This window comes from Phoenix dactylifera, chromosome 6 (assembly GCF_051530095.1).
Source record: "Phoenix dactylifera cultivar Ajwa chromosome 6, Ajwa_hap1_PhDact_Kaust_v1.1, whole genome shotgun sequence".
Classification (NCBI taxonomy): Eukaryota; Viridiplantae; Streptophyta; class Magnoliopsida; order Arecales; family Arecaceae; genus Phoenix; species Phoenix dactylifera.
The window spans coordinates 26,320,936-26,347,985 of record NC_143195.1 but is presented as its reverse complement, the minus strand read 5'-3'; the positions used below and the strand labels follow the sequence as shown (position 1 = coordinate 26,347,985).

At 38.3% G+C, this 27,050-nt stretch overlaps 1 protein-coding gene across 2 annotated transcripts; it reads right to left on the bottom strand.

The window, feature by feature from the left end:
* Positions 1 to 1,166: 1,166 nt before the first annotated feature.
* On the bottom strand, positions 1,167 to 26,046 carry LOC103697620 (Transcription factor TFIIE, alpha subunit). Of its 2 annotated transcripts, none has more exons than XM_039126760.3 (10): positions 25,816 to 26,046; positions 25,507 to 25,629; positions 23,985 to 24,105; positions 20,379 to 20,507; positions 18,195 to 18,304; positions 17,914 to 18,097; positions 15,280 to 15,480; positions 10,019 to 10,243; positions 9,687 to 9,909; positions 1,167 to 1,734 (listed from the first exon to the last, which is right to left on the bottom strand). In XM_039126760.3, exons 1-10 carry the CDS (start codon positions 25,836 to 25,838, stop codon positions 1,640 to 1,642), a joined length of 1,434 nt encoding a protein of 477 aa, XP_038982688.2. In that variant the 5' UTR covers positions 25,839 to 26,046; the 3' UTR covers positions 1,167 to 1,639. The 2 variants fall into 2 exon arrangements, with proteins under 2 accessions (XP_038982688.2, XP_088579603.2); XM_088723477.2 differs by having other exon boundaries at positions 20,358 to 20,507; positions 25,816 to 26,020.
* Positions 26,047 to 27,050: the final 1,004 nt, after the last annotated feature.

The following is a 27,050-nucleotide window of genomic DNA, read 5'->3' as shown; positions in this document are numbered from 1 at the left end:
CTTTGCAGTCATATACCGGAACTGGTGAGTGCCAGTCTCTCGTTACCTGTTATCTTTGAATCATGCACATCTCTCACCATGCAATTTCTTTGAATCGGGCATCCTCCATTGGCTGTTTAATATTAGCAGCTTTGTTCACCTTGATCTCCACGGATGTGAATTCCATGGCAGGTTGCCTGTTGCTTTGCATATGTTGACAAATCTCAACCATTTGGAGTATTTAGATTTATCTGAAAATCGAATTAGTGGTCAAGTTCCAGAAAATTCAGGAATCTTAGCTGCTTGCGGCACTAAGCATTGACTGCGAATCAAATCAAATTACTGGAGAAAATCTAGTAGCCATGGGAAATCACAGCCACTTGGAATTCTTGGATTTGAGTTCTAATAAAATTAACGAAGAGATACCAAAAGGCATGGGAAACCTCCTCAACTTAGTGGAATTGCATTTGTACATTCCAGGAAGCACTTCGAGTGCAATGCAACTGTCGGATTCTGGAGCCAGACTTCCTTCTGTGTAGGAAGAGAGTACAGTCAGCGGGCACCTGCTCCTTGCTCATACATCTGGAGGGAATCCCAAAACAGGGTAGAGCTATTGCTTTTTTTTCTCTCTCTCTTCCTTGCCATTGATTAAAAAAAGGTTATTAAAATCCTTCCAGATAAAATCGAAAGAAGAGGCAGTCGCATCTGCAGGCCATCCACATGCTCTCGGCTACTCGACTTTAAAGCTAGTCTTTATGGGACCATGTCCAACCACCACCCCAGACTTCTAATTCAGGTCAGTTTATCTGCAGCTAGATTTCCGGATGCCGAAATAACCCGTGTTTGGTAACAGTTGGTGATCAGCTGAGAAGAATGGGAAAATAGCAGAGAAGCAAAGTCGAGCATATTTTGGCAGTGATGAACAAAGGAAGAGAGCAGTAAGTTCACAGATACCGAGCAAAGACTTTGTTTTATGTACTCGAGCATCTGTGCTGCATGGCATTTGTAGAGATTGCCTGTACAACATAACAGCAAACATGTTCTCTATCCTGCAACTCTCACTGATTATGGTGCCTTAATTGACAACACATGGTGAATGCACAAATCTGGCTTCAATTTTTGCTGTCAGCTTTCAAACCTGCAAATACTGGGGTGCTTTTAAGTGCATCATTAAATTTTGTCGAATCTAAATAATGTTGGTCATCTTCTCATTGTGCAAAGGAATTACAATTGCAATCATACAACTAAAACACAATAAGCTTAAAAGAAACCTCTGTAGTTCAGTGTTTTTTGTTTTCTTTCTCCAATTCATCAGTTTCTGAGAGTCCTATTGAGAACACTGCAGAAAATACCTTACTAAAAACTAATACCAGATCAAAACATCTGAGATACACCAGTATTCACAATAGGTCACCATACTCTGCCATGCTTTAAGAGTTTTAGAGGACTAACATGTTCCAATAATTTCATCCATATTATCAAGTGCATGCAAAACCTTCTTTTTGAGACTGCATTTTTCTAGCATCATTGGTTATGATTCAGCAGCACCTAGCTTCATCCTGTGACAAAAGTTGCATATTTGATGAGATATTTGGAAAATGCAGCAGGGGGAGCTCGTCTGGTTCATAACAGGCACATATAAAAACTTCACTTTCTCAGTTCAACCTTCCTCCCAGTCGATATCATCTTCATCATCACTGGATGCATTAGCTTCAACATTTAGATCAGCCAGTTTATATGTTCCGCCCGTATTGCCTGTAATCATTCAAACATGGTTCATGTCATTTACCCGACATGCTTTAGAAGATTCTGATACACTACAAGCATCTATTTAGCAAAAAATGTAACATCTAAAGAAATGTGGGTATCAACATCTTAAAATACAAAGAGAATACATTTATAGCCTTACTCAAAAGAAAAGAAAGAAAAAAAAGAGGAGGAATTAAAATCGGTCACTATTGGGTGATTTGTCATGATGCTGCCTCCTGGATAAGGAAAACAATGCTCCCACACAATCGCACAAAAAACTACCTAAGCCCAAGAAAATGTAGGACTTTTGGATGCTCATGAAGGAATTTGGTTCAATAGCATTCATAACATTGGCTTGGTTGGCCAGCAGCAAATCAAATGGTGCTGAGTCCTGTTCATACAATGCCAATGCTCTCTACTGAAACTGACAGGGACAAGTAGAACTAGATGTAGCAGCCAGACAGAAGAGAGAAAGAAGGGATATGAACAACCAAGGAAACAAATTAGAAAATAAAGACAGAATGGTCAGATTTCTCAGAGAATTTATATCCTCAAAACACCGAACAGATCACTTACAGGGAAACTATACTTGAATATATAAACAATCACTCTTCATTACTTGTCAGCACATGGACGTCAAAGCCCAAGATTCATATATAATGCCATAAACAATGTCCCTCAATGATTTTGAGTATATCAGCCAATGATCTTCTGATTGATACAAAAAGTAACCACTCCTTTCTATCGACTTCTGGATTAAGGGTCAGTCCACTTCAAAATGCTTCCTATTCTTTAGCCAAAGAATTGTTGATTCATTGACAAGATACACTTTAAGAAACCTTTGCTCATAACTTCATCTAACAACATTACTTGGCCGCATAAATTTACACTGCAAAAGTCATGGCTCAACACTCTTCTTCCAAACAGTAATCTGATCATAGATGCACTGAATGCAGTGACCTTTTGCAAAGAGCTATATCATTGTGCTTGGGATGACAATTCAAATACAGCTTTGATTGCAACTGCACTCAATTGGAAGTTAGGAGTTCTTCCCATTGTCTACCTTGGCCTTCCTCTCTCCAGCTCCAGATGCATAATCAGACTAGCAGATTTTGGTCAAAATGTGCAACCAGATGCATGCTAGCTGGAAGAACCTCTCCTTCAAAGGAAGATGAATCTTGGTGAATTCAGTGGACTCCAATTTACTGACTTGTCCATTTTTAAACTACCAGCCTGGGTCATTCAAAGAATTTGCCAAGCATTCCTATGGAAATGTACTTGCTATTAGTGGGTTCTCATGTCTGGTTAATTGGGGTATGGTATGCAAGTCCAAGGAGGGCGGAGGACTAGGATTCAAGGATTTAAAAGAGATGAATCAAGCTCTTTTAGGTAAATGGTGTAGAAGGTTCTACTCTCCTGGTAGTTCCTTTGGAAATCCCTGATCAGAAGCCAATTTGGTCCACAATTGAGAAAAGAAGACACTCCAACTCCCTGTCTGGAAAGACATTTGCTCAATTCTAGACACCTTTGGTGTGGTTATTTCTTTTGCCATAGGAGGAGGCTGCACAATCAGATTCTGGGTGGATGACTGGTTGGTTAATATTCCAAACTTCTCTTTCTCCCTATGTCATATACCACTGCTTTAGAAAAGAATCTCACAGTTCAATCCCAATGGAGCAGGCACAGAACAACCTGAAATATTCCTCCGATAAGACCACTCATGCAGAACATGAAGAATGGATTGAACCTGATAATCTACTTCCCTTAGTTCAGCTAGGCAAGGGACTGAACCTACTGAAGTGGAAGTTGAGCAATTGCCTCACCTACCCAGTTAAATCTTTTTACTCTTAAAATTGGACTACTCAGTCTTTTCCTCTCAGATCTCTGGAAGTTGGTAGCGTTGGAAAACATGTGGATTCCTACATGGCTTGCAACTAAAAACAAGCTGAATACCAGGGAAATACTTTATATATATATATATATATATATATATATATATATATATATGGCATATTAGCAACAAATGCACTTTGAAATTGCCCATTCAAAACATTTTCGCACCTCTTCCCGAAACAAAATTGGAGCCTTGTCAAGTCCTCAAGTTTAAAGGACGCCCTGCCAGTTTGACGTCTCTTTGGACTATCTGGAGGGAGAAAAGAGTTGAAAACCCATTGTAACCAGAACAGGACCAGCTCATTCTAGCTGTATACTGGAGAATTTGGAAAGACAGGAACACATGAATTTTCCTCCGAGAAGCCTCCTCAATTGTCTTCAAAGTCTGTCTTAGCTCTTCCTGTGGACCTGACCTTACTTTCCTATCCTTAAGCCAGGAGGTCATTTTCAAGAGTGAGGGAATTGCTTAGTGATCTTGCCACCTCAAATTTGCAGTTTTCCTGTTTTTTTTTTCCTGCCTAGCTTTTTAGTCTGATCCCCTCAAGGGCTGCAAACAGATGGGTTGGACTGGGAAATGCTTGACCTTAACCCAACCTAGTCACATTACAAGTCTTGATTTTCTTAACCCAAACCCACACCATTGGTTGATTGGATCATGTCAGATCAGGTTGTGCCCATGAAAAAATTGGACCCAATAGGGCACTCGAGTAGGGTCAGGATCAAGCATGACCCAGACAGAACCCAAGTTTTCATGTTTGGGTTGGGACCAAGTCGAGTCAGATCTACATTTTGGGTCAAGCATTTAACAATCTTTTTAAAATAAAAAATATACTAATTGGTATTGAAATAATGATCACAAGAAATCTCCAAATACAACTAAAGAGATGCCAACAAAAATATGAATTTTTATTCAAGTAATTTTTTTAAAATTTATCCAAGAAAATGACAATTCTTAACATACAAGTTCATAAACTACAATTTTAAAGATTTGATAATTGATAGACTTGAGAAAATTGTAAATAGGAATCCAGCAAAAATCCAAGTGAGAGGAGGTGAGAGAAGGTAGGGTCAATGGCGTAAAAGGAGAGGGATTAGTTAGGTAAGGTTCATTTGACGAATTTTGAGAAAGGCATTTGGAAAGAAAGAGGGGAGCTGTTTCATATGATTTAGGTTTCGAATCAGGCTGGCTCTTGTCCAGGATGGATCAAGTATATATTTTGTTGACCCAAATAGGCTTGAATGATTTACCAACCAAGACAGGTTAGTTAGGTTGAGTTAAAAATTGCAAAACCCGGTCCATGTACTCCCGACCCAAGCTACAATCTTAAAAAAAAAAAAAGACTAGGTCTAATCAAGCCAGAAGGTCATAGGTCGATCTAGCCAATTTGTAACCATTTTCTCCTCTCTCTCTCTCTCTCTCTCTCTCCCCCTCCCTCCCTCCCTCCCTCCCTCCTCATGTATCTTCTTTAGTTTGCCCTCTTTTGCAACTTTATTTAATTTTTAGTACATGATTGGGACAAAGCTCCATTTCAATCAAAAAAAGGAAAAAAAAGATGCAATGACCTTTATTGGTCACCTATCTTTAAGACAACCTTCCTAACAAAAGAAACTCTTCAGTTCATAAAAAGCCATTTTTGCTTGTATAGGATAAATTGTCCTAGAGAGTGAAAAAAATACATACCACACTAAAGATGAGGCTTCCTTACAAGCACACATTAATTGAGAAGGGAAGATATTAGCATGTCTAGAATATTATGTTGTAAAGAATTAGCTAGCTCCATATTCGCATATATTTTTGGTGGATGTTAAAAATGTCTTATTTATAGATCAAACAACCCATGACAATAAGAAAACTACAAAAAAAACTGCTTGCTAGATTAATTTTCCTGAGCACTACCTTAAGGCATAAAAACTAAAAGAAAAGACCAAAAGTTTATCAATATGATGATTAGTATTGCAAGTTGAGACCAGCCACATGGGAGCATTATTCATCTCAATCACAGCCAGTTGGCACTTATGACACTTGAGCCCAGCACAACCAAGGAATCCCTCTTGAGAAGTGTTTGCTCATAAGTAGAAAAAAAAACATATTTTCTTCCCTAATTTTTGGGCATGGTACTCAAGTAAAACATGGAGCTGATGGCATCTCGAGGAAGACCTCAGAATCCAGCAACTGCATTCTAGACTCCAGGGCTTTCCCATTATATATAAGAGAGATGGTTTAGGTCATAGAACCACATGCATATATTCTACCCATTAGATTCAATCACCCACCTCCTCATGAAATACAGTCATAAACACGATCAGCATATGCCACTTACACATCAATGTTGATACCATGAATGCAGCCTATTAGCTCAAACACATTTAGAACAGCTTCTGCAATGTTTATGGTAGTGACATGTATCTGTATTATAGTCTGTATTACTGCTCCGTACCGCTCAGTACGGGGCATACCGTACCATATCAGGAGAAAATCAGTACGAAACTTAACTTCAAGTCGATACAAACCCCATACCGTCCCGTACTGAGGTATTCCAAGGCGTACCTATGTGCGTACTGGCACATACTGAGGCTTACCGACCTGTATCGAGGATACTAAGACGAAAATTGAGAAAAATGGTTAGATAGCTATTTCAGTACAGAGGCATACCATACCATACCATACGGAACTGATAAGGTACCGATATGGTACCTGGTACCGAGATTACGGATCTTGATCTGTATGCAGATTTTTTAAGAGTTTTATGAGTCATAGGAGTGTAGAAGACTAGGACACCACCAACATACTAAACATACAATATCCACATATTTTTGGGGTGGTAATATCATCCAACCTTTGACATTCAACATGCGGAGGAGAGAAGAACATAGATGATGCTTGTCTCTATTTTGTTTCCTATAGTTGACAAAGCAATTTCACAATATTAGCTAACATTGTTATAGAATCTAAAACTCTAGTTATGGCTTATAGTATTTCATTTTGTAGTATTTTACTAAGAACTACATTTTACTTCGTATTAGTTTGTAGCTTTGACGTATTAAATATAGTGTATTCAAAATCTACATAACCTATTCATATTCTCCCTGCACCAGTATTCTAAAACCCAGTCAACTTGCCTGAGTCAACCTGGTTGACTTGCCACCCAAGATGCATAGCAGGTTGGCTTCGTACAAACCAATTCAAATTGTTGACATATGGTTAAACTACTAAAACCACCCAGGTCAAGTGGCTCAAATCTGCACGGATTGATAATACCATGGTCTGCCGAACCGGCCGGCTCGGCTCGATACAGACCGGTCCAACCTAGAACCGGTACCCAGACAGCGTGGATACCGGTTCCAGCTGTTCAGATACCGGTTCCAGCTGTTTTCGGGCTGGTACCGACCGGTACGCATGTGTACCAGCTGCATACCGGTCTCGTACCGGTCCATACCGGCCGGTTCGCACTGGTACCATTTTTTTTTGGTTAAACCACAGCGCGCGCGTGCTGTGGTGTGAGAGTGCATAGCCCTTTTGCGGCGCGCTTTCACGGCGTGCGGGCGCAATTCCCCATGCTGGGAATCGCCCCGCACGCGCGGTGCAGGCCAGCTCATCCGCGTGAATGCCACAGAGTGGCATTGAATGCCATTCTGTGGCCAGCTCTGCCGCATCCGCGCGCGGACGCGGACGTGGCAGAAAAATATTTTTTTTTGTGTCACGTCCATGCGCGGACACGGACGCAAACCAAAAAAAAATTTTTTCCGCGCGCGTCTGTGAACCAAAAAAAAATATATCTATAAACAAAGACCGGTTCGTACCGAAACGGTTCTCGAACCATTCCGATAGGCGACCGGTACGCCTATCGATACCAGTTCAGTGTACCTTGAATAATACTAATAGACTTATTTAAAAAAAAAACATTCAGTAATGCCCTAATCTTCTCCTCACCCATTGCTTCCACTGGGGGGAGGCTAATTCACAGTATCCTCTCCATATCCCTTCTTCTCTTCTCTATCCCCTTTTCATTTCTCTGCTTCCAAGAGGCCAATAGGATTTTCCTCACTTTCATATTTGGAATGGAGGGAAATTCTTTTTTCTTTTCTCTCCCTCTTTCAGTACAGTACAAGGATGGCAGTTGACGGATGGCTCTAAGACCTCTAGATGCTTATAGGCTTCCAACTTGAGGTAGTGGGCCAACAAGACATGGGTGGATAGAAGAGTTTTGAGAATCGGAGTTCTAGGTGGGATGGATGAGATGTGAGAAGTGGGAAAAGGCTAGGGATCAAGGAATTTAAAAAAAAAAAAAAATAGTTGGTTCAACTTGCAGTTGTCCCAAGGTTAAATCAATAACCCATGGTTTGGCCACCTTTAAAGTTCAGGCCAGGTCAATGGGCTTAATTCATTGCACTAACATTTCACTCTTTAATTTTTCAAACAAGGCTCATGTACTTAAACCCATTAAAGCATTATGTTCTTTGTGAATATCAAAGTCTCTAGGTGCAAAACTAAATTTTGTAAGAGCATCATGCACAACACTAAAATCTGATTGAACAATACATCAATATCAAGAGGAAAATATAAGCAAGACCAAGGTCTGTTATGCCAGAACCAGAGCCCAGATCGGTTGCCCGGCAGCACGGGTCGATACACCCCCATACCATTCCGTGCCAGGCCCATACTGACACAGTAGAGGAGGCGAGACAGAGGGAGAATAGGAAAGAGAAAGAGAGAGAGAGAAGGGGGAGAGAGGGAGGGAAAGAGAAAGAGGGTGGCAGTGGCCGGCAGAGGGGTGGCGAAGAGCCAACAGAGGCCCGTGAGCGCGCAGAGGGCGGGCTCCGCTCTTTCTTCCTCTCCCTCTCCTCCCTTCCCCACTCTCTCTCTATCTTTTCCTCTTATCCCCCCTCTGCGAGCTCGCCGGCCTCTGTCGGCCCTCCGCCAGCCTCCGATCTTCCTTCCTCCCCCTCTCCCTCCCTCCATCGTTCACTCTTTTCCTCTCTTTCTTTCTCCTTCTCCCCCTCTGTTGGATGCTTTTCGTTTTGGTTGCCGAAACCGTTCCGGTCCGTCATCAGTACGGCTCGGTACTCTCCGAACTACCTGTTTCGGGACAGTTCCGCCAACCTTAAGCAAGACCCTAATTGTTAGAATTCAATGATCCAAACCTTATGAATCAAGATAGACCTAAGCAATCTGGGTCTCATCCCTGAATTTGAATATAATAGAATTATAAGTTCTAGGCCTGTATTTTGGTTTATATAATCTTAGAATCATAAGGTCCAACTTGATCATCTCATATACATATTAAACAATGTGGAGGTCCATCTTCAATAATTCAATTGATTCTATGGATTCTAGAATTATTTATCCATCGTTAATATTTCTTCAGCACATATGTTAGCATATTTACTAGGGTTTATAACTTCCGATCTGTAAAGGGAAAAAATTGAAGTCTGAGATAAACTTCACGTTTTCAGAATCATGTGTTAAAATGATTCGTATACCCTTAACAAAGAAAAATTGAATTAATAAAATTGGAGAAATAGTATAAAAAATCTTGAAAATGGATGTCTGATTCATTAAACATGATATCTATGGGTTTATGATTTTGGATACTAGATTCTTATAGTATGGCCTTTTATTGTTTTATTTATCTACATTACAAATGACCCATTTTCAATCTTTTTCATGTTTCTTTTATATTCTTAAAATATTTTAAGTAATTGAAAAGAAACTTATGATCCATAACTTAATCCATGATCCAATCTGATTTGAATCCATTTACAATGTATGACCCGATCTCAATCCTGACAACATTGAGCAAGACCCCTTGCCACAACAATCTTAGACATTTAGCACATCGATAAGATTCTCAAAAAGTCATAAATGGGTTCTAATTGAGCCAAACAACAGTTGATCTAGTGAGTGACTAACTGCGCACTACTCAATGTGATGCAGAAAGTTGAAACATCTAATATATGCAGGTATATGTGTAAATATATCTCTGACTATATAAATTCATGCAATCATCAAAGATTTTGGTAAAGCAAGATACATTCCAAAGAGATTAATAGCAAACAGAATAGACCTGCAGGTGGAGACTCTTCCCATTCAACATCATCATTTTCATCATCCTCCCGTTTTGCTTTCATACCAACTCGACGCTCAGCATGGACTTCAGAGTCCCCATTTGAAAAGTCAGATTTGGATGCCCTGCTTGTTTCAGATTCTTGTTGCATTTTCTTCAATGCGTCTTCTTGTTCTTTCTGCCTTTTTACCAAAGCCTCATAGTAGGCCTTAAGATACTCATCCTATAAATATTATCAAATTCCCAATGAGCAGCAACATTCAACAATAGTAAAAACAACTGTCAAGAATATGATTTGCAATAGCTACAAAAATTCAAGCTTTTCCACTAGCCTGTCTACTCTTTTCATCTTCTTTCAGGTCTTTTGATTTCTTGTCATCAATAGGGGCTGAGCTTTCATCCATTTTTGTTACTGGCATGACCTCTCCATATTGTTCTTTTGTAAGATTCATGCCTTGTTTAATCATCCAAGGGGGTAAAACCTTCACAGCTGTAGCTTTTGTATCAGACTCAGTGTCCTCTTCCTTTACTTCAACACCAGATAGAGCAACCTCAACCTGCAAAAAAAACCACAATAATCATCTAATGAATACAGAGAAAGACATGGCATCAACAGGAAAACTCCGGAGCTGCCAATTCCAAGAAAAAAATAGATTCCACAATCCATTCTAACTCGAAAGTTAGGTTTTGATGAGAAGTCATCTAGGCATAAATTGATAGATAAATTTGTCAAAGAAGTGTTGTAACTGAACTCATGAGAGCAGTACCTAAAGGATATCTCATGTGCACCATAAATTGAGATAATTTTTGTTAATTGTGTTACAACAATGGCATATGTTGCGGAAAAGATCAAGCCAAAAGGTAAAAAGTAAAAACAGTAGCAAAAAGGTCAAACAGAATTAGGAATTAGTATATATAGAATATGATTTATATGTGAAATAAATTCACATAACTTTTGAATAACATAATTTCTCATGGAGAATTACGTGGAATGAACAAATCATTTAAGTAATCAACCAACAAGTACAACCACCCACACCCAGCATCTGCACTTGCCAAACTGACAATATGTGTTAAGTGCAGCGGATCACAGTAATGTGCTTGTCATTTCTATTTTAAGCAGTATACACAAAAAACAAAACTAGGAATCTGGAAAACTAAAAATATAAAAATGTTTGTGCACATAATATGAGTTGAGCAAGTTTTGATGTTTATTGTGGTCTCACCTACGGGTGGAAAACGAGCCAAACACCAGGCCTAGCTCTAGTCTGGTTTGGTTTATAATAAAGCCGAGCTCGAGCTAGCTCATTTAATTTCTCAAGCGGTTCACAAACAACTTATCAAAGAAATATAGTGAGAAATTAAGATCATTTAAGGCTTACATTTATATAGTTTTGAGTATAATACTGATTACATTTTAATCTTACAATCAGAATACATTCTATTCTACATCACCTACATTAAGTTACAGGAAATAATTACAAAAAAATAATTTATACATATATATAATAATTACAATAATGTGATATATATAAATTAGTTATACATTAGTATCTCGAGCAGATTCAAGCTGAGTTTGACTGAGCTAAGTGTAGCTCTAATTTGGCTCATTTCGTAACCGAGCAAGCCAAACTCAAGCTAGCTCATCAACAACTTGCTCATTTGCCAGCCTAGTCTCACCAGCATGACTTATGTCTAAGACCATGCATCAATATCTGTTTAGCTAGTATATTTATTGTCCCACCATTTCATAATATAACCGAGACAGAGCATTATGCCATGGCACATTTAGTATTATTCAGGTCCCCATCTTTTTTATCAAATTTAAGCTTTGTGTGGTTTGCTCTGGTTAATAATGCCTTTCTGATGTTAACTATCATTTTGAATGGTAAAGACGTGGAAGCATGTTTTATCAGTAATATTTCATCAAAGTGGAAGCACATATATATGAGAATTCACTGTGTATAATGTATATGCAAGAACTGAACATGTATCTTAAAGGTAAAAGAGAGTTAAAATCATTCAATTCCAGAATCAATAAGAAAAATGGTGTTAGGATAAATCATTGATTTAGCTTCCATCTTTAAGCATAAACTTCGATGTTCTCAATTTTAAAATGCTACATATTCCATCTTCAGCAAACAAGGAATAACAAAAGAAGGCAGTAGTACTGTTGTCCCACTTTTCATAAAAAGAGGTTTGACAAGGACAATTGAGTTTGTTAACAAATTTTGAAAAAATCGAAGGGGATTTCACTGCAGTCCTTTTTCTCTTGATGAATAATAAAATATTTGCTGACAGAATTGAATAAGTAATCAACTAGCACAAGGATCTGGGTCAACTGCATATATTCTGCAAAATGAGTTGGTCTTCCACACCCTTATTAAAAAAGAGAATCTGCCACCACTGCAACAATGACTACACATCCTTAATTGAGCAGTCAGCTTCCGTTGATGTTAGGTAACTGACACAAAATGAAAAGAATATCCAATGTTGCCATTTCTCTTTGCAAATATTGTATTCCCTCATCAGTTAAAGACCTTTATTCTTGAGAAAACTTGGATGCTAGCAAACATAATTTATATAAAAAAAAAGTCCAAGACACATTGTTCCAAATGTTTTCAAAAATGAGGCACTTGGATCCAATATTCACTAATGAAAATCATTTTAAAAAATCAAGAAGTACATCCATCCCTAACTTGCACCTACAAAGACGCTATCTGTAAATATTACTGCTTATGGAAAAACCTAGTTGAATAAGAATTCAAAATTCAAATAAATACTAAGTGATGGTCCCTTCAGATTAGCAACCACATGGAACACCTGAATTTGCCTTACAGTTTCTAGCAAGAGTTACCTAGATAGGAAACCAAGATGAAGAATAACCTCAAAATGAATGTTAAACAGCAACACAAAAAAGTAAAGAAAACATGAGGCAGGAGATCAGACAATAAAGGTGGGAGACACTAATAAGAACTTTTGTTTCCAACAATAGCTAGTGCTCAAATTAAACTCGAAACCTTTTGAATAAAATGTTGTACGACCAAGTTCCTGTATAATTATTTGTCGAATTAATATAAGACAATGTAGAAAATGGAGAAAGTCTCCAATTTTTTTCCAATTTATTCCTTCATATGAAGTGAATTATCCACCATCATGCTGATGATGGGAATTAATTCAATGAGAAGGAGCATGAAAATGTGGTTTATCAACTATTCAGAATGTAGTAGGAAGCTTCCCTGAAGCATAATGGAGTAAAATCTGTTTTTTATACATGAACTGAAGTTACAATATGTATGCATACATGTTAACACTATAGTATGTCCTAGTACTGACAGCATCGCCAATCAATACGATCTGACACCAGCTGAATGTGTTAACCAACAGAGCTAGTAACCTTGCATTAGCAGAATCCTTTATTAACCAATTGATCTTTCAGCAATCAGCACTACAACTTGACTCCTCTTAAATTGCATTCATTGTGACATCCCTTCAGATAAGGTCCACCGTACCGGTACCGGTCGGCGTACCGGTGGCGGCCTGTACCGGTCCGAACCGGTGGCGGCCTGTACCGGTCCGAACCGGTCACGTACCGGTCCTGTACCGGTCACGTACCGGTCCGAACCGGTCACGTACCGGTTCTCCAACAATAAACCACCGGTACCGGATTCCATGCTGATCCGGTACCGGTCCCAGGCCGGACCGGTACGTACCGACCCGTACCGGTCGATCCGGACTGGTATGACAGACTATGCCTTCAGAGTTACAAGCGACTTCCGAAATCACCTATTTAGAATTACAATGCTTTTTTCATGCCATCTCAACTTGTTTCAGATCTGCCCTTACCAAAGGTGCAACATCATTGCTTTGTCTCAGTAGAGACTATAATGATATCTTCTTTCTTATCTCCTTTTTTTTTTTTGAGAACTAGAATGGGAGGAATCCTGGCCGAAATTAGGCTTAAGGCAGGACTAGAGCCCAGGACCTTAGTATTAACCCTCAAAGATTACCAACTGCACTAGAGAACAGTGATTTCATTTGCATACAACCTCCAATTTTTGTTCATGCATCCTCAAGAATCTTCTCAGCTCATTGTACAAAATCAGATCTAAACCACAATATTATCCACTCATGCATGTGTTTTGTGTTCTACTATATATTCCTAGTTTTAACATTTCTATCCATGGGTCTATTGTTTTCTACATCATTCTTGTTCTACTCTTGAGGCAAAATTTACGATCAAGCTTGAGTTAAGACATAAGAGTTAGAAATAGCACAGTGGCTTATCTCTGCTGTTTGTATCAATTTTAATGAATCCATTTATTCTTTGCAAGCATTTAGGTCTGCATGCCAGTGTTTGGCATAGACTGGCACATCGTAGGAACAGCCAATTTCACTGGCATGTATGGACATAAGGACATGCACATTTTGGGGTTTTTTTAACTTAATATATTCTAACTACTTTCTGAGGCTCTTAAAAAGACATATCGATGTTGATTACTGTGTAGTGCACTACTTAAGGTAATGTGGCAGAGTATTACACCCTAGCAATGTATTAAAACCAAGAAAATGATATTGAATGATCAGAATGCTAAATACATTCTCTCCTGTGGCAGTATCCATTTCCTCCTCGAAATCACCAATGTAAATCAAAAATTCTCAAACACAATTTGCATGTTACCTAACATTAGAACCAAAAAAGGTAAAAATAATAAAATTCTAATTTTTGAACAGAAAAGGGAAACGGGTTATTTCCTAATTCCATGGTGGGATTTGAAGTTGATATGGCTTGATTTGTGAAGACCGCATCTAGCAGGCACCTCTTCACGACTTTAGTGCTCTCAGAAGCTAAGAACGAGCTCTCAATATACCTTTCTGATAAAACACCAGAAGATATCAAGGAAAAAAAACATTTCAAGCCTATAGACTGATTGCCAGTCAGTACCATGCCAATTACACAGTCCAATATAGACCAATATGGATCAATATGGGTCAATACCGACCAACCTTGGCATGCACTGATTCCCCATTTTGGTCAAGCGTTGGCATAGTATGTGCCATACAACATGTAACAGCCAGCAAAACCATGATGACTGTGAGTTGTCAGAGTCTCCATTATGGACCTTTCATATACATGAACGCATAGCATGCTGACATGCAGATCTGCCTTGTCCTAGATGTACGCCTAACACATGCCTTAATAAGAACAATCATGTCAACCAAACACTTGCTTCTTGAGATTCATGAACACGAAAAATTTTACAGATGAGCACCAAAAAACTACCACAAACTTCTGTATATCACAGTTGACAGATATGAAAGGAATCGTTCTACATGACTATATAGCACTTCAAAACAGCAGCCCCCTGAAGTAAGAAAATTATCCCGAGAAGAACTCCAAAAATACTTTGACAAAGGCTTTTGTTACAAATGCGGCGCGAAGTGGGAAAAGGGCCACCAGTGCATAGCCTATTATCTAATACAGCATAATCATACAAAGTGAGGTCTAAGTGATGACATAGACTGCCATAAACTCATGCATTTGTTTGATTAACCAATTATTGAGTATTTAAAAAGCAGATAACAAGCATACTCTTGTCTCGCCAAGAAATGGCATTGGTGTTCCACCATATCCTTGTCCTTGAGATGATTTGGTGGAATCAACTGCACTAGAATCACCACTTGCACGAGCAGCTGCATTTGCTCGAGCTTCCCATGCTTGGAGACTTCCAAATTCAGGTACAGGTAAATCCTTTACTCTTGCCAGCTGCAATGTCAATGGCTTCAGCTGCTCCTGAAATTCATGCATGTTTAATCAGCATTTCTAGATCAGGCTAATACAAGACAGAACAACAGAATAACATGAGCCTTCAGGCATGATCATATCACCTTCTACATCTCAATCTCACTAGGGAATAACGAAGCAAAAGCCACCACCTTATTCTCCCAAAAACTCTTATTTAGTTCACTTGTAAAAGAAATGTAGATCTAAACAGTTTGGCATGTCTTGAACAATGTAGTCCCAAAATATCAAAAAGGTCAACTAAATAGTATATTTCCCTTTGTGATACATATGCATAAATTAAAAAAAGAAAAAAGATCACTTTGTAAGCAACTGACCAGAAATAATGCATGGCTAAAATTGATAAATTCATTAACATTCAAATTCATTATCATTATTTTTCATATAATCAAAGCTAATACTTATGGATGAAAAATTTGTGGCGCTTAGGTGGAGGTATCATTATTTTGGCACTCAATATCAAAATGAGTTCCCCCGGTACTCTCAGGAATCCAATAATCAACTTCGGCAAATCGAGTTACTTTCACCAGTGATTAGGTAACACATGTATTTTTGCAATATAATCATCCATGAAATTATCTGCAAATTATTAATATATAGTCTGCAAGTGGTTAATCTGCTGATAGGTGCATTAGTGAAACTTCGGCCTGGCCTATATACTTGGCTCATAATTTTGTCATCTATCAATATCATGGCTGGTTATTCATAGAGGTATTATAATATAGTGTACATTCCTGAGTGGTTCTTTACCATTTTATAATGGGGTTTTTGCATATATACCCTCATAAAATTACTATTTACAAGTACATCCTTATTTTTTTCTTTTTTGCATATTTACTCATACCATCTAATGTCATTAAAAAAGGCTTAAGAAAATGACTGAAATGCCTCTATGGATAGATATGCAAAAAAAAAGTTATAAGGCTATATACGCAAATAGCAACTTTATAAGGGTATTTATGCAATTTTTAATATTAAGATTATACATTCAAAAAGAGATCAAAACTCAGCTGAAACTTACTAAGTCTTTTATGATTCAGTTGGATCAACATGTCAAAAATAGATTGAACCATATTGCCAATTTTCTTTTTCAGGATCATGACTTGGTCAAGTTGGAATATTAGATGATCATTTTGGTAATGCTATTCTCCATTTGATTTTAATATAATTATCATTATTGAATTTATGACATCTATATATTCTTCAATATTTTTAAAAGATTAAAGCATATCAAATTTAAATTAAATATAGATGCTTAGATTAGTAAAATATTTTTTAGTGATTTGTAAATATTGAGCTGTTATTTATTTTTTAGGCGAGAATTTCATAAAAGCAACATAGTTCATTCTATAAGAGTTGATATTAACATCAGATCATTGACATGATAATATTAATTTTTTTTTTGCCATCTTTTTTTAATAAAAAAAACCGAATTATCTTTACTAAATTTTGATCATTTTTTATTAGCTTTTTTAAAGTGTTTACCCTCCTAAATATGCGTAATTGCATGAATACCCTTGCAAAGTTGCTATTTGCATGTGTATCCTTATAAAAAAAAAATTTTTGCACATCTACTTGTAAGAATATTTCAATTATTTCAAATTTAAATCATTTATTTTTTAACAACATTAGATGGTATGGGTACATATATAAAAAAGCAAGAAAAAAAGTGGTATACATGAAAAATAAGTATTTTATGAGGGTATCCATGCAAATAGCAATTTTACAAGAATATTTATACAATTTTGTATATTTTGGAGGGTATATATGCAAAAAACCCTTTTATAATTGAAGGAGAGTGGCATAGCTGGGTAGATCATTCTAACATCCCCCCCCCCCATGTGCATGTCTATGTGTTCCAACCAGACATTCACATCTTTCCAATGTTAGATGCTATACTTCTAATTCTGTCATTTTTAATGGCTGTTTTTACATTAGAATATCATGGGCGGTAGCTTCCAGATCAGTGCCCCAGCATATTATAATCAAAATATGCACTGCATGAAATGTCGATGAAAAGTACTTCAAATAAATTTATAATTGTTTCATATAAATAACAAGAGAAATGCAGGCATCCCAGGTTTTTATATGTAAAATAAGCAAACACTCAGAGATAATAGGTAATTTCTCCTTCCAGGGTTTCCTACAACAAAATTTTTGAAGTTCTGACAGTAATTTTATCATTTATACTTGAGATGCCAATATTAGAAATTGTATTTCTACCATATCTCTCTCTCCCATCTTACATATGCACCCAAGTTGTGGTTTAGGAAAGCCGTGAAGTCATTGTTGATGAGTAGTTCTAGAGAGAATGCAAATGAAGCATAAATTGCATACTTGACGTACACAGATGATTCCTAAAGAGATATGAACTGACTCAAAAAAGTTCACGGCAAAGAAACAAAATGGCATTCTAGGGCTAACCTCCATCTTTTGAAGCATGTCTTTTAATTTTTCACGTCTGCGCCTCCTAGCATTGTCGTCACCATCTCCCATTTCCTCAGCAGCAAGTTTATCACTCTCCGCAACAAGTTCACCATTGCAATTTTCACAGTGAAAATAGTCGTCGGTAAGACTTACAAGTTGCAGTGCATCAAAAGCTGAATATCTGAGCATATGACAGTCAACAAATTTGAAGATTCAGAACTTTAAGAATATCAACTTTGTAACTCTCACATTAAAAAGTCTATCAGGTATCTTGTTACCTTTTCCCACAATTAGGGCATGTATACTCTTGAATGGTATTCCTGCTGTCTAATTCATCCTTTAGTTTTTTCTTCATTCGATGCAGCCGATACCTTACAACATCGTGGACCTGCATTCAAGTATCATTATGCATATGATATAAAGAAATCAGAGAGAAGCATCAACATTATATGCAGATAAATGAAGGTTAACAATCAACAGAGAGAAGAGAAACTGTGCTTGCTATCAACCATTATTAAAGTTAACAGTTACTGTAAAAGCCCTTAATAGAAATTACCACCACTAAAAAATATTTGCAACACTTAATTGTTCTCAAGGTACCAACATAGTCCAATAGTGATAAGACAAGAATCATCAAAAACTTAAAAAATGAATTATCTAAAGGTAAGAGTAGCTTCATACACCTGCATTTAAGGGAAGAGTAAATACTGATATAGATAATTACGTCTAACAGGATATGAGTTCAGTCTGTTGAACAAACAAACCTCTACCATTGAGACTAACTCATCAACATCCTAGAATTCATGATACAAAGTTCATTTATCTGACACAATGGCATGAATCCAGATCCAAATGCTGTTGATCTTTTTATGTTTTGGTTGCAAGCTTCTGCTTTAATAGCCAAAAAGGAGATTGAAATCAAAGCCAATATGGTATTTATCTTCCTCTTTGTGGTGTAACTTTGCGTTTGCAAATTACTTGGGATAGAATATGAAAAATTAAAAAAAAAACTTTTGTTTAGATATGCAGACATGAGTTTAAACACCGCAAAGAGGATGGAGTAGAATGGGCAGTCTTGTCAAGTTGCCTAGGTGGTGTCGACCCAAAACACCTGGGCAGCCAAGCACGTGCCCAAGTAAAAAAAATAAAAAATCCTAAAAAATATTGTTGTATGTTTCATACTATAAAATCATATATAGTTCAAGAAAAGCCACAATAGAACATCACATTGATAAATGGTAAGGTGGTCAACTGCTTTGGCTACACATTTACTTTACCTTAGCTAATATTTTTTTTGTTAAGTGATCTTAAGAATTTAAAACAAGGTTCACCATATTGGTGCATATCACCCCATACTAGGCATTTTGAATTGTACCTGTACCACACTGAAACTCAGTATCGCGGGCATATCGAGTCTTGGTATGCCGAAATGACCCCATATCAGGCGTACCAATACTATACTAGCACGGTACCAGTATAGGAGCCAGTACCAATACGGAGGACCTTGATTTAAAACTTCTAAGAAACATAATATGTTTAAGCATTAATTAGTATCTAAGAAAACATGTTATAAATGCACTCATCTTCTCTATTGAAGTGGTAAATACATTTTGGTCAATACAAATCACAGAGGCCCTTTTACCGACATAGGGTACCGGCTGGCATGGTAGGTATCGTATATCACTATGGATAGCGCAGGCTGGTACAAGCAGTACTAGCAAATACATGGACCCATGGATAAAATAAAAATATATGTAAACAAGCAACTTCTTTTGGCGATTGTGAAATTGAAGGACAAGATTCTACGTCAAAATTGACCAAACATTTTGATTTGAAAGTTCATAGAAAGAAGACAATGACTGTTTCAGAGGCAACACAAAAAAAAACCAATACATGAGGTTCTAAATGCTACGGAATGGGGTCGTCTCGACTTTTTCATGGATTAGGTCACCCCGCATCACAACAATTGGATGGTAGATGTCCCATCCCACTCAACTCATTCTGTCCCAGCACTCATGATGGTAGGACACCCTGACACTCGGGATGGTGGGACACCACATCACTGCTCTTTTTCTCCCCGCGGGATCAAATGGTAGGTCGAGAGCTTGAAGCAGCTCCATAAGCATACCTCCCACCGGTATTCAAAACCTTACCAATAGAAATACTTATATACTCCTTAAACAAGGAACTAAGTCACTAAGTTAATACATGGTTTTTTATTGTTTAGACAAGTTCATGTTTTCTTCCTGGAAACTAACATCATTGAGCAAAAATTACTATAGATATTGCAATAAGTGAAGATCTTATATATGCTTATTTAGAAGTTTTCTTAATAAAAATAGACTCATAACAACAAAAGACATGATCATAAACATCTCACAAGCATCAAAATATATTATGTGAAAAAGATAACGAAAGAAGCAATAAGGAATCAAAAATACCAGAGGTATATAGAAAGAGACCTGTGCATAATCCAAGCAACAGTAAGAATGGGTATGCAGTTTTGTCTTCTCTTCACCCTCTTTGAGTATTTTTTGACCATCACCAGTGGCAGCAACTGCAGCACTAAATACTTTTGCACACTTGGCCGTCTGCAATAAAGTGAATATGAGACAGGCTAGGTCAAAATAGAAAAGGAACCAATAGTGGTTGATTCTCAGTTTTCTTTCAAAGAAATGAAGGAAAAATAACCTGACTACCCAATAGATGGTAAGAACTAGCACAACAGAGACCAAATTTTTCCATGGTTGCATATTTAGATTTGGAGAAGTAATTGTGATATCAAAAGATGAGTAGCAAACATTTTGGGCAAATATGTGGAAAATGGAAACGTGGTCAAGTACAGGTTTCTGATTATCATTGCAACCACAAAATGATTCTATGTTCTTTCTGCCAAAGAAGGATGACTGAACTTTTCCACAAGAGTCCCAACAACCATCGTAGCATGTTTCTCTCATACTGTTTTCTTCTTAATCCTTAATATTGACGTTAGACCTTTCCTCTTCAGCATCCTCGCATATCCATTTCATGCCAACAGGATGGATCCTACATGAACCAGGCCATTTTCATCCCTGCAAGTCACACATTTACTTTCAAATCTGAGTTGTACCATCTTGATAACATTTAAAGTTTCCTCCCTGACAACCTTGGTGTCTGGTCATTCATACATCATAAAACAGGTACCTGCTTTGCCTTCTTAGTTGTCTCCAAATATCGTACATCTATCCATGGAGCATCTTTACTAATTTTTTTAGTTTTTGTTCTTTATAAAAATAAATTAGAGGATATAAGTTTGATATCCGCATGCTCAATCCAAAGAAATTTCAGCACTAAGCATTTTCTCCCTCAATCCTCTTGACGTACCTTCACACATGTTTAATCAACATGGCAAACATTTAATTCATTATCACCTCTTGGCATCGAATAATCAGATCTTCAGTGCTAGCCATGTTCTCTACTAATCCGTTTAAAGCTACAATTTGAACATTTCAGGTGTCCTGTCTCACATATGGTTTTATGATCCTAAGGCTTTCAAAGCATGACACCACTCGTTGGAAAATTATAATAGATTTTACCCTGAATCTTCAAACTCACTTTCTTTCTATGACTAGATTTTTATAACTCAATCTTAATGATGGCTAAAAATTAACTCAAAATCTGAGCATGAATTTAGATTACATGTATGAGTAAAATATGGATATGATTTATTTGATTAGACCAAGCATCATGATTTAACCAGTGTTTCTTGAGTTAAACGACTTGTTTTATATATTAGCATCCCCATGAGAGAGAAAAGTGTTAGGTTTAGTTCTTTTACTTGGCTTAGCATAAGTAACATTCTCTTTTTGGTGCATTCAGGATCAATCCATCTCTTACCCTTTTTTTCCATCCCTCTCTACATCTTCCATTAGTCTGACCCATCTTTTGGCAGGTCCATTTGAGTGTAGAAATGGATAATCTTGGCACAGTAAAATGAAGTCAGCCAATCATTTATAAGCAGCGATTGCAAATGCACAGGCAAGTCCTTCGGTTCGAGTGATGGTTCACCAGTAAGAAATCAACGAAAAGCAAGCCTTCTTCCCAGCCTCCTTCTGCTTCCCCGGAGAAGAGCCTCCTTGGCCTCTTGGCAAAGGACTCTATGGATAGGAAGCTTCCCGGAGTCTTCGATTTCAGTGCTGTATGCTTTGCTTGCTCGCTGGAACGGAGTGCTCCCCGGGGCCCAAAAAGGGGAAAAGAAATTCCAATCAGACGGAAGTGAACCTGATCAGCAGAGGATTGATCGGCCACTCCAGAAAAAGGATTGTTGACAGGTTCAGGCGATTGATCAAACAAATCTTTCCTTCCCTTTCTTTATGATAGGGATTCCAGCAGAGGATTGATCGGCCACTCCAGAAAAAGGATTACGATAAAGCTTTGCTATCAGGTGTATACATTCAAGTGTATCTTTCAGGTAGGCTGGAATCCCTAGAAAAAGAGTTACCTCTTAGCTCCGATGAAATTTATAGCAAAATATGGCAATTAATTAACGCCTCAGCCTTCCTCCCCTAGCAAAGTGGACATAAAACCCGACTTTTGATGATTACAGCAATGTCTTGCTAGCTTTGAAATACTAGAGTCATCTACAAGAAAAATTCTGAGATTATCACAACTTATTCATGTTAGACATGACTGTCATCATGAAGCTCACTGATCGCTGTCTTGCTCCAATGGACCATCTCCTACATCAAGCCAGCATTCTCCAAACAACATGGTTCTCTTTGGATTAAGATCCTATAAGAGATACATGTAAGAAGGTAAGACTTTTATCATCTGTCTAGCTTCTTCCCAAGGCATTTGCTCAAAAGTTTTCTCCAACAAGGTAGATTATAAAGTATCAAAATTGATCCTCCTGAAGAAGGAATAGCAGTCCAAAATGTTTGATTGTCCATCATTAGAAGCATCTCTACAGAATCTCATTCCCAATATGGACCATCTTGCCTCTTCAGCCATAAGAATATCCTTTATTAACAAGAACTTCTGCAATCTATCACTATTAGCGATTGCTAGCAGTCTGATGTTGTTAAAGCCCCATATGTTAAGCTCTAAGTGCAGGGTACCCTTTCCGACATCTTGTGGGCATAAATGACAACCAAGGGCAAAAGCATATGGACTAGCTTTGTTACAGAGTGGAGAAAATTTTACGCCCAGGAATTGAAGGAAACTCAGCTCATAATTCTGTGGTTCCTTGATACATTTTATCAACAAGTTTACTGACATTCTGGAGTGCAACTTCAGACTGAGTTTATAATGAGTGAGCAAATGAGAAGAGCTTTTCATGCTTTGTACTAGAGCAACTTGTTCCAACAGCAGACATATAGAGCTAAAACTAAAGAAAGAATGATAAATCCATAAACAGGACGAAGGTGCTATCTGCTAAATCATGAAACCCAATCTTTAGATTTAATACCATGTGAGTAACCATACACTTGCAATTCAAGAACTAAGTGGAAGAAAGGAAGAGGGAAAAAGTATTTTGGAGAAAAGACATAAGATATGAGATATGTTCCTTGAAGATATTCTAGTAATAAAGGTTGGACAAGAATAATCATGGTTAGTTGCAGTCATGACAAGTACACTTTTGAGTTTTGACCGTTGAAATACATATTTTGCACAAATACATAATTTCACGTGCTAAAATGTACGAATCCTAACATCATTTACTTTTCTAAAACTATAACAATTTACTGTTAGTCTAGTATCTTTAACTGCTATTTGCAGCATCTTTTGGGGCGGGGGAGAGATGGATATGGGGACGAGGAAGATGGCTTAAGCTAACAATTTAGTTCCTTTATATTTACATTTTACAGGTTTATATTTACATGCCCACTCATAAAGTGAATATGTAAATCTATATAATTAAATAGAACATAACATAGTCGGATGCCTCCAAATGAAAAAAGAAAAAATGGAAGACCAAATAAACACTAATGATTGACAAAGGCATTTTGCAAACAGCCAGATGTATTTTCAATGTAACAGACTTTTCATGCTATCATCTATATTCACTCTTCAAATAAATTATTACTAACCTCCTTCCGATGATCTCTTGTGACTAGTTTCTCTTCTTCAAAAAATCGTAAAGTGCGGCGAAGTTGTTTCGAATGCAGCTTCAAAGCCTTAGCCAAATCTTCCTCTCTAACCCATTGGCGCCTGAGAAATGAAGTGTCAAAAAATGAAGAAACTCATCCTCAACAAGTAAGTGCTTCCCTTTGCCGAAGAAAGGCAACTTAAAAAAGGAAAAGGGTTCCAACTTACTGTCATAGCCTGTTTGGCAGAGCTAGCAGTCTTGGTTAGGCCTTACCGAGGAGATATTCCTTTAACAGGAAATTAAACTAGAAACTGATAGGTCAAAAATTAACAATCATAGGGTTACCATGTTAGCCCCTTGATGAACTGTGTAAGGAGAATATGTTGTTTAAAGATCAGAGATAGGACTCAAAATGAAACAACATATAAATGAATAGCTCAGGCTTAGCTTGATAACAGGCCCAATTTAGTTTCTTTGATCAAAAGCAAGACAACCGCAAGTCTCGCTTACATCTCATCTCATTAATGAGTCAAGCTTTGAACAAGCTGGGCTCACGAAAGTAAAAAAAGCCTCGCTCAGGTCAATACTAGCCTCATTCAAGCTCATGCAACAAGTAAATCATCAACCTTGAGCACCCTCTAACCATATTACAAGCCAAGCTTGAGCAAACTAAAGCTTGGGACAGTGTGGTTCCCTTGCAGCCTTAATAACAGTTTTCCAGTATATCCAAAAGTTACCAGTGTCTGAGCTCTCACAGGTTGTTGCGAGGGCGGGGCTACATGATAATAAAGCATCCGCTGTGATGCAATTACCAGCGTATTCAAAGAGTGAGTTCTTTGTTTAAGATGTAAGTTCATAAAAAAACCCTGAACAAATTATGAGTTCCTTGTCAAAGTCAGATTTTGTATATTAATAGAACCAAGGTTTTCATCTGAAAAAGCTTCCTGTCTGCATGACACCAATGACGTACCATCAATGAACAACAGCCAGATTGGTAAGGAGCAACGACACTTGTTGCTTTTCCCAAATTAAGATAAGATGGGTTGCCAAGATCTACGAAAGTAGAGAACTTAGAATTCTCTCCCTCCTTATTTTTCTTACATTATTTTATACGCACTATAAATAGAGATTAAAATTTCACAGCCTATTCCATAAATTATAGACATTTGAGGAGATGCCATACTCCATGCATTAATATAAACCTATAGCTTGTGCAAATATGGGAGCTCGTTGTCAAAAAAGATTTTTTGCATCGTTTCCAGCTGACTACATCACACCAATTAACACATATTTTAAGGTTCATCAGGTTAAAGAAACGTTGAAAAACCTGAATGGAGATCAGCTGTCAAAGATGCACCCATCTTAGAAAATAACTAAACGTTGAAAAAACATTATGATAATTAACTCAGACATTAAATTCACAAAGAGAATTCAAAGCTGCACTAAAAAAGACAAAATTTTCCACAGAACAAGAAGGAGAGAAAGAGCAGCAATAAAATAAGGACAATAAGAACATTTTATACCTAGTAAGAGCATCAAGGACAACCACAGCCATTCCCCTATTATCTCCCCTCCCAGCCTTGGGCTGGTTATCGCCCTTCATAGTGATATCATCGTAGAAAGCCCGGGCCGCAAGCCTCACCAACCTACCCATTACCATCAAACAAACAGACACAAATCAAAATCAAGGTCAATCAGAAAGGAATCTCGTTCCGATTTCATCGTCCCTACCCAGATTCACCAAAATTCCACCGATTTTGGGATCCATCGACAGAAATAACGTAACAATTCAGACACAAAAAACAAACCCTCAATCTTGAAGGGGAAAGTACCTGTTGAAGGGCTCCAAGCTCATGGTGGAGCAGAGGAGGGAGCGGGATTGACTGCAGCTTCGGTGAGGTTTAGATGATTTACAGCCGTTCGGAGCAGGAAAGCTTAGAGATCAAGGGGAGGGAGAGAGAGAGAGAGGGGGGGGGGGGGGGGGGGGGGTGCCGCAGGGGCCGACGGGGGATGGGGCCTTCTTTATGTGGTTCGTACAAGCTTTATGGTTGAAAGCCCGACTTTTTTTTTTTTTTTTTTTTTTTTTTTTTTTTTTTTTTTTTTTTTTTTTTTTTTGATGAAACGGGCATTTCATACAACTCGGGTACGAATACACCCAATAGAGTCAGAAGACAAAATGCTCCGAAGAGCTCCGGGCAACTCATACTCGCCTGACCATAGGGTACCTCCTGAGTGGCTCGCAACAAATGCCGCCACCCAATCGGCCGCCCCATTGGCCTCGCGATATACATGCATAGCCTGGAAACTAATCTCCCTCACCATATCCCAAATATCACGGATCAGAGGGTGAACACCCCCATGGCTGCACGGGCCCTTTCGGACCCAACTGATCACAGTAGCGGAGTCACCCTCTAACAGGACTGAAGTCGCCCGAAGCACACGCCGCACGTAGCACATACCCATCCAAGCTGCCCGCAGCTCTGCCCCAGGGACCGAAGTATCAAAAATCTGACATCCCCCTGCCACCAACACACCAGAGCTCGGCCCCCTGATAACAAAACCAGCCCCTCCTCTCCTACCTCCATCCAGGACTGAGCCATCAAAATTGACCTTGAGGAAACTCGGGGGTGGGGGCTCCCAGGTAAAAAATACCCTATGTGAAGCTGCCGAAGCAGAGTGGGGGCCCCAGATGTCCCGAGCTATCAAAGGTCTATGGGCTAAGTCTACATGAATAATCTCTGCTGCCTGAGCACTGGCCCGCTCCATCACAAAACGCGGTGCCGGCCTACCCTCGCCAAAGACACGGGCATTCCTGGCCAGCCATATCTGATAAGCTGTACAAGCTGCCCGAATAGCCATGCTGCGCATCAGAGGGGTGCCCGCCCATCGCTGAACCCACTCCAGAAAACAGTCCCTCCGACTCCATGCATCCTCCGGAATCCCAGTCAGCCTCCAAGCATCCCGCGCCCGAGCGCAATGGAAAAGGGCATGCTCCACTGACTCGTCCTCCCCACAATCCGGACATAGAGGAGAGAGGCTCACTCCTCGTCTGCTCAGCACTGAACAC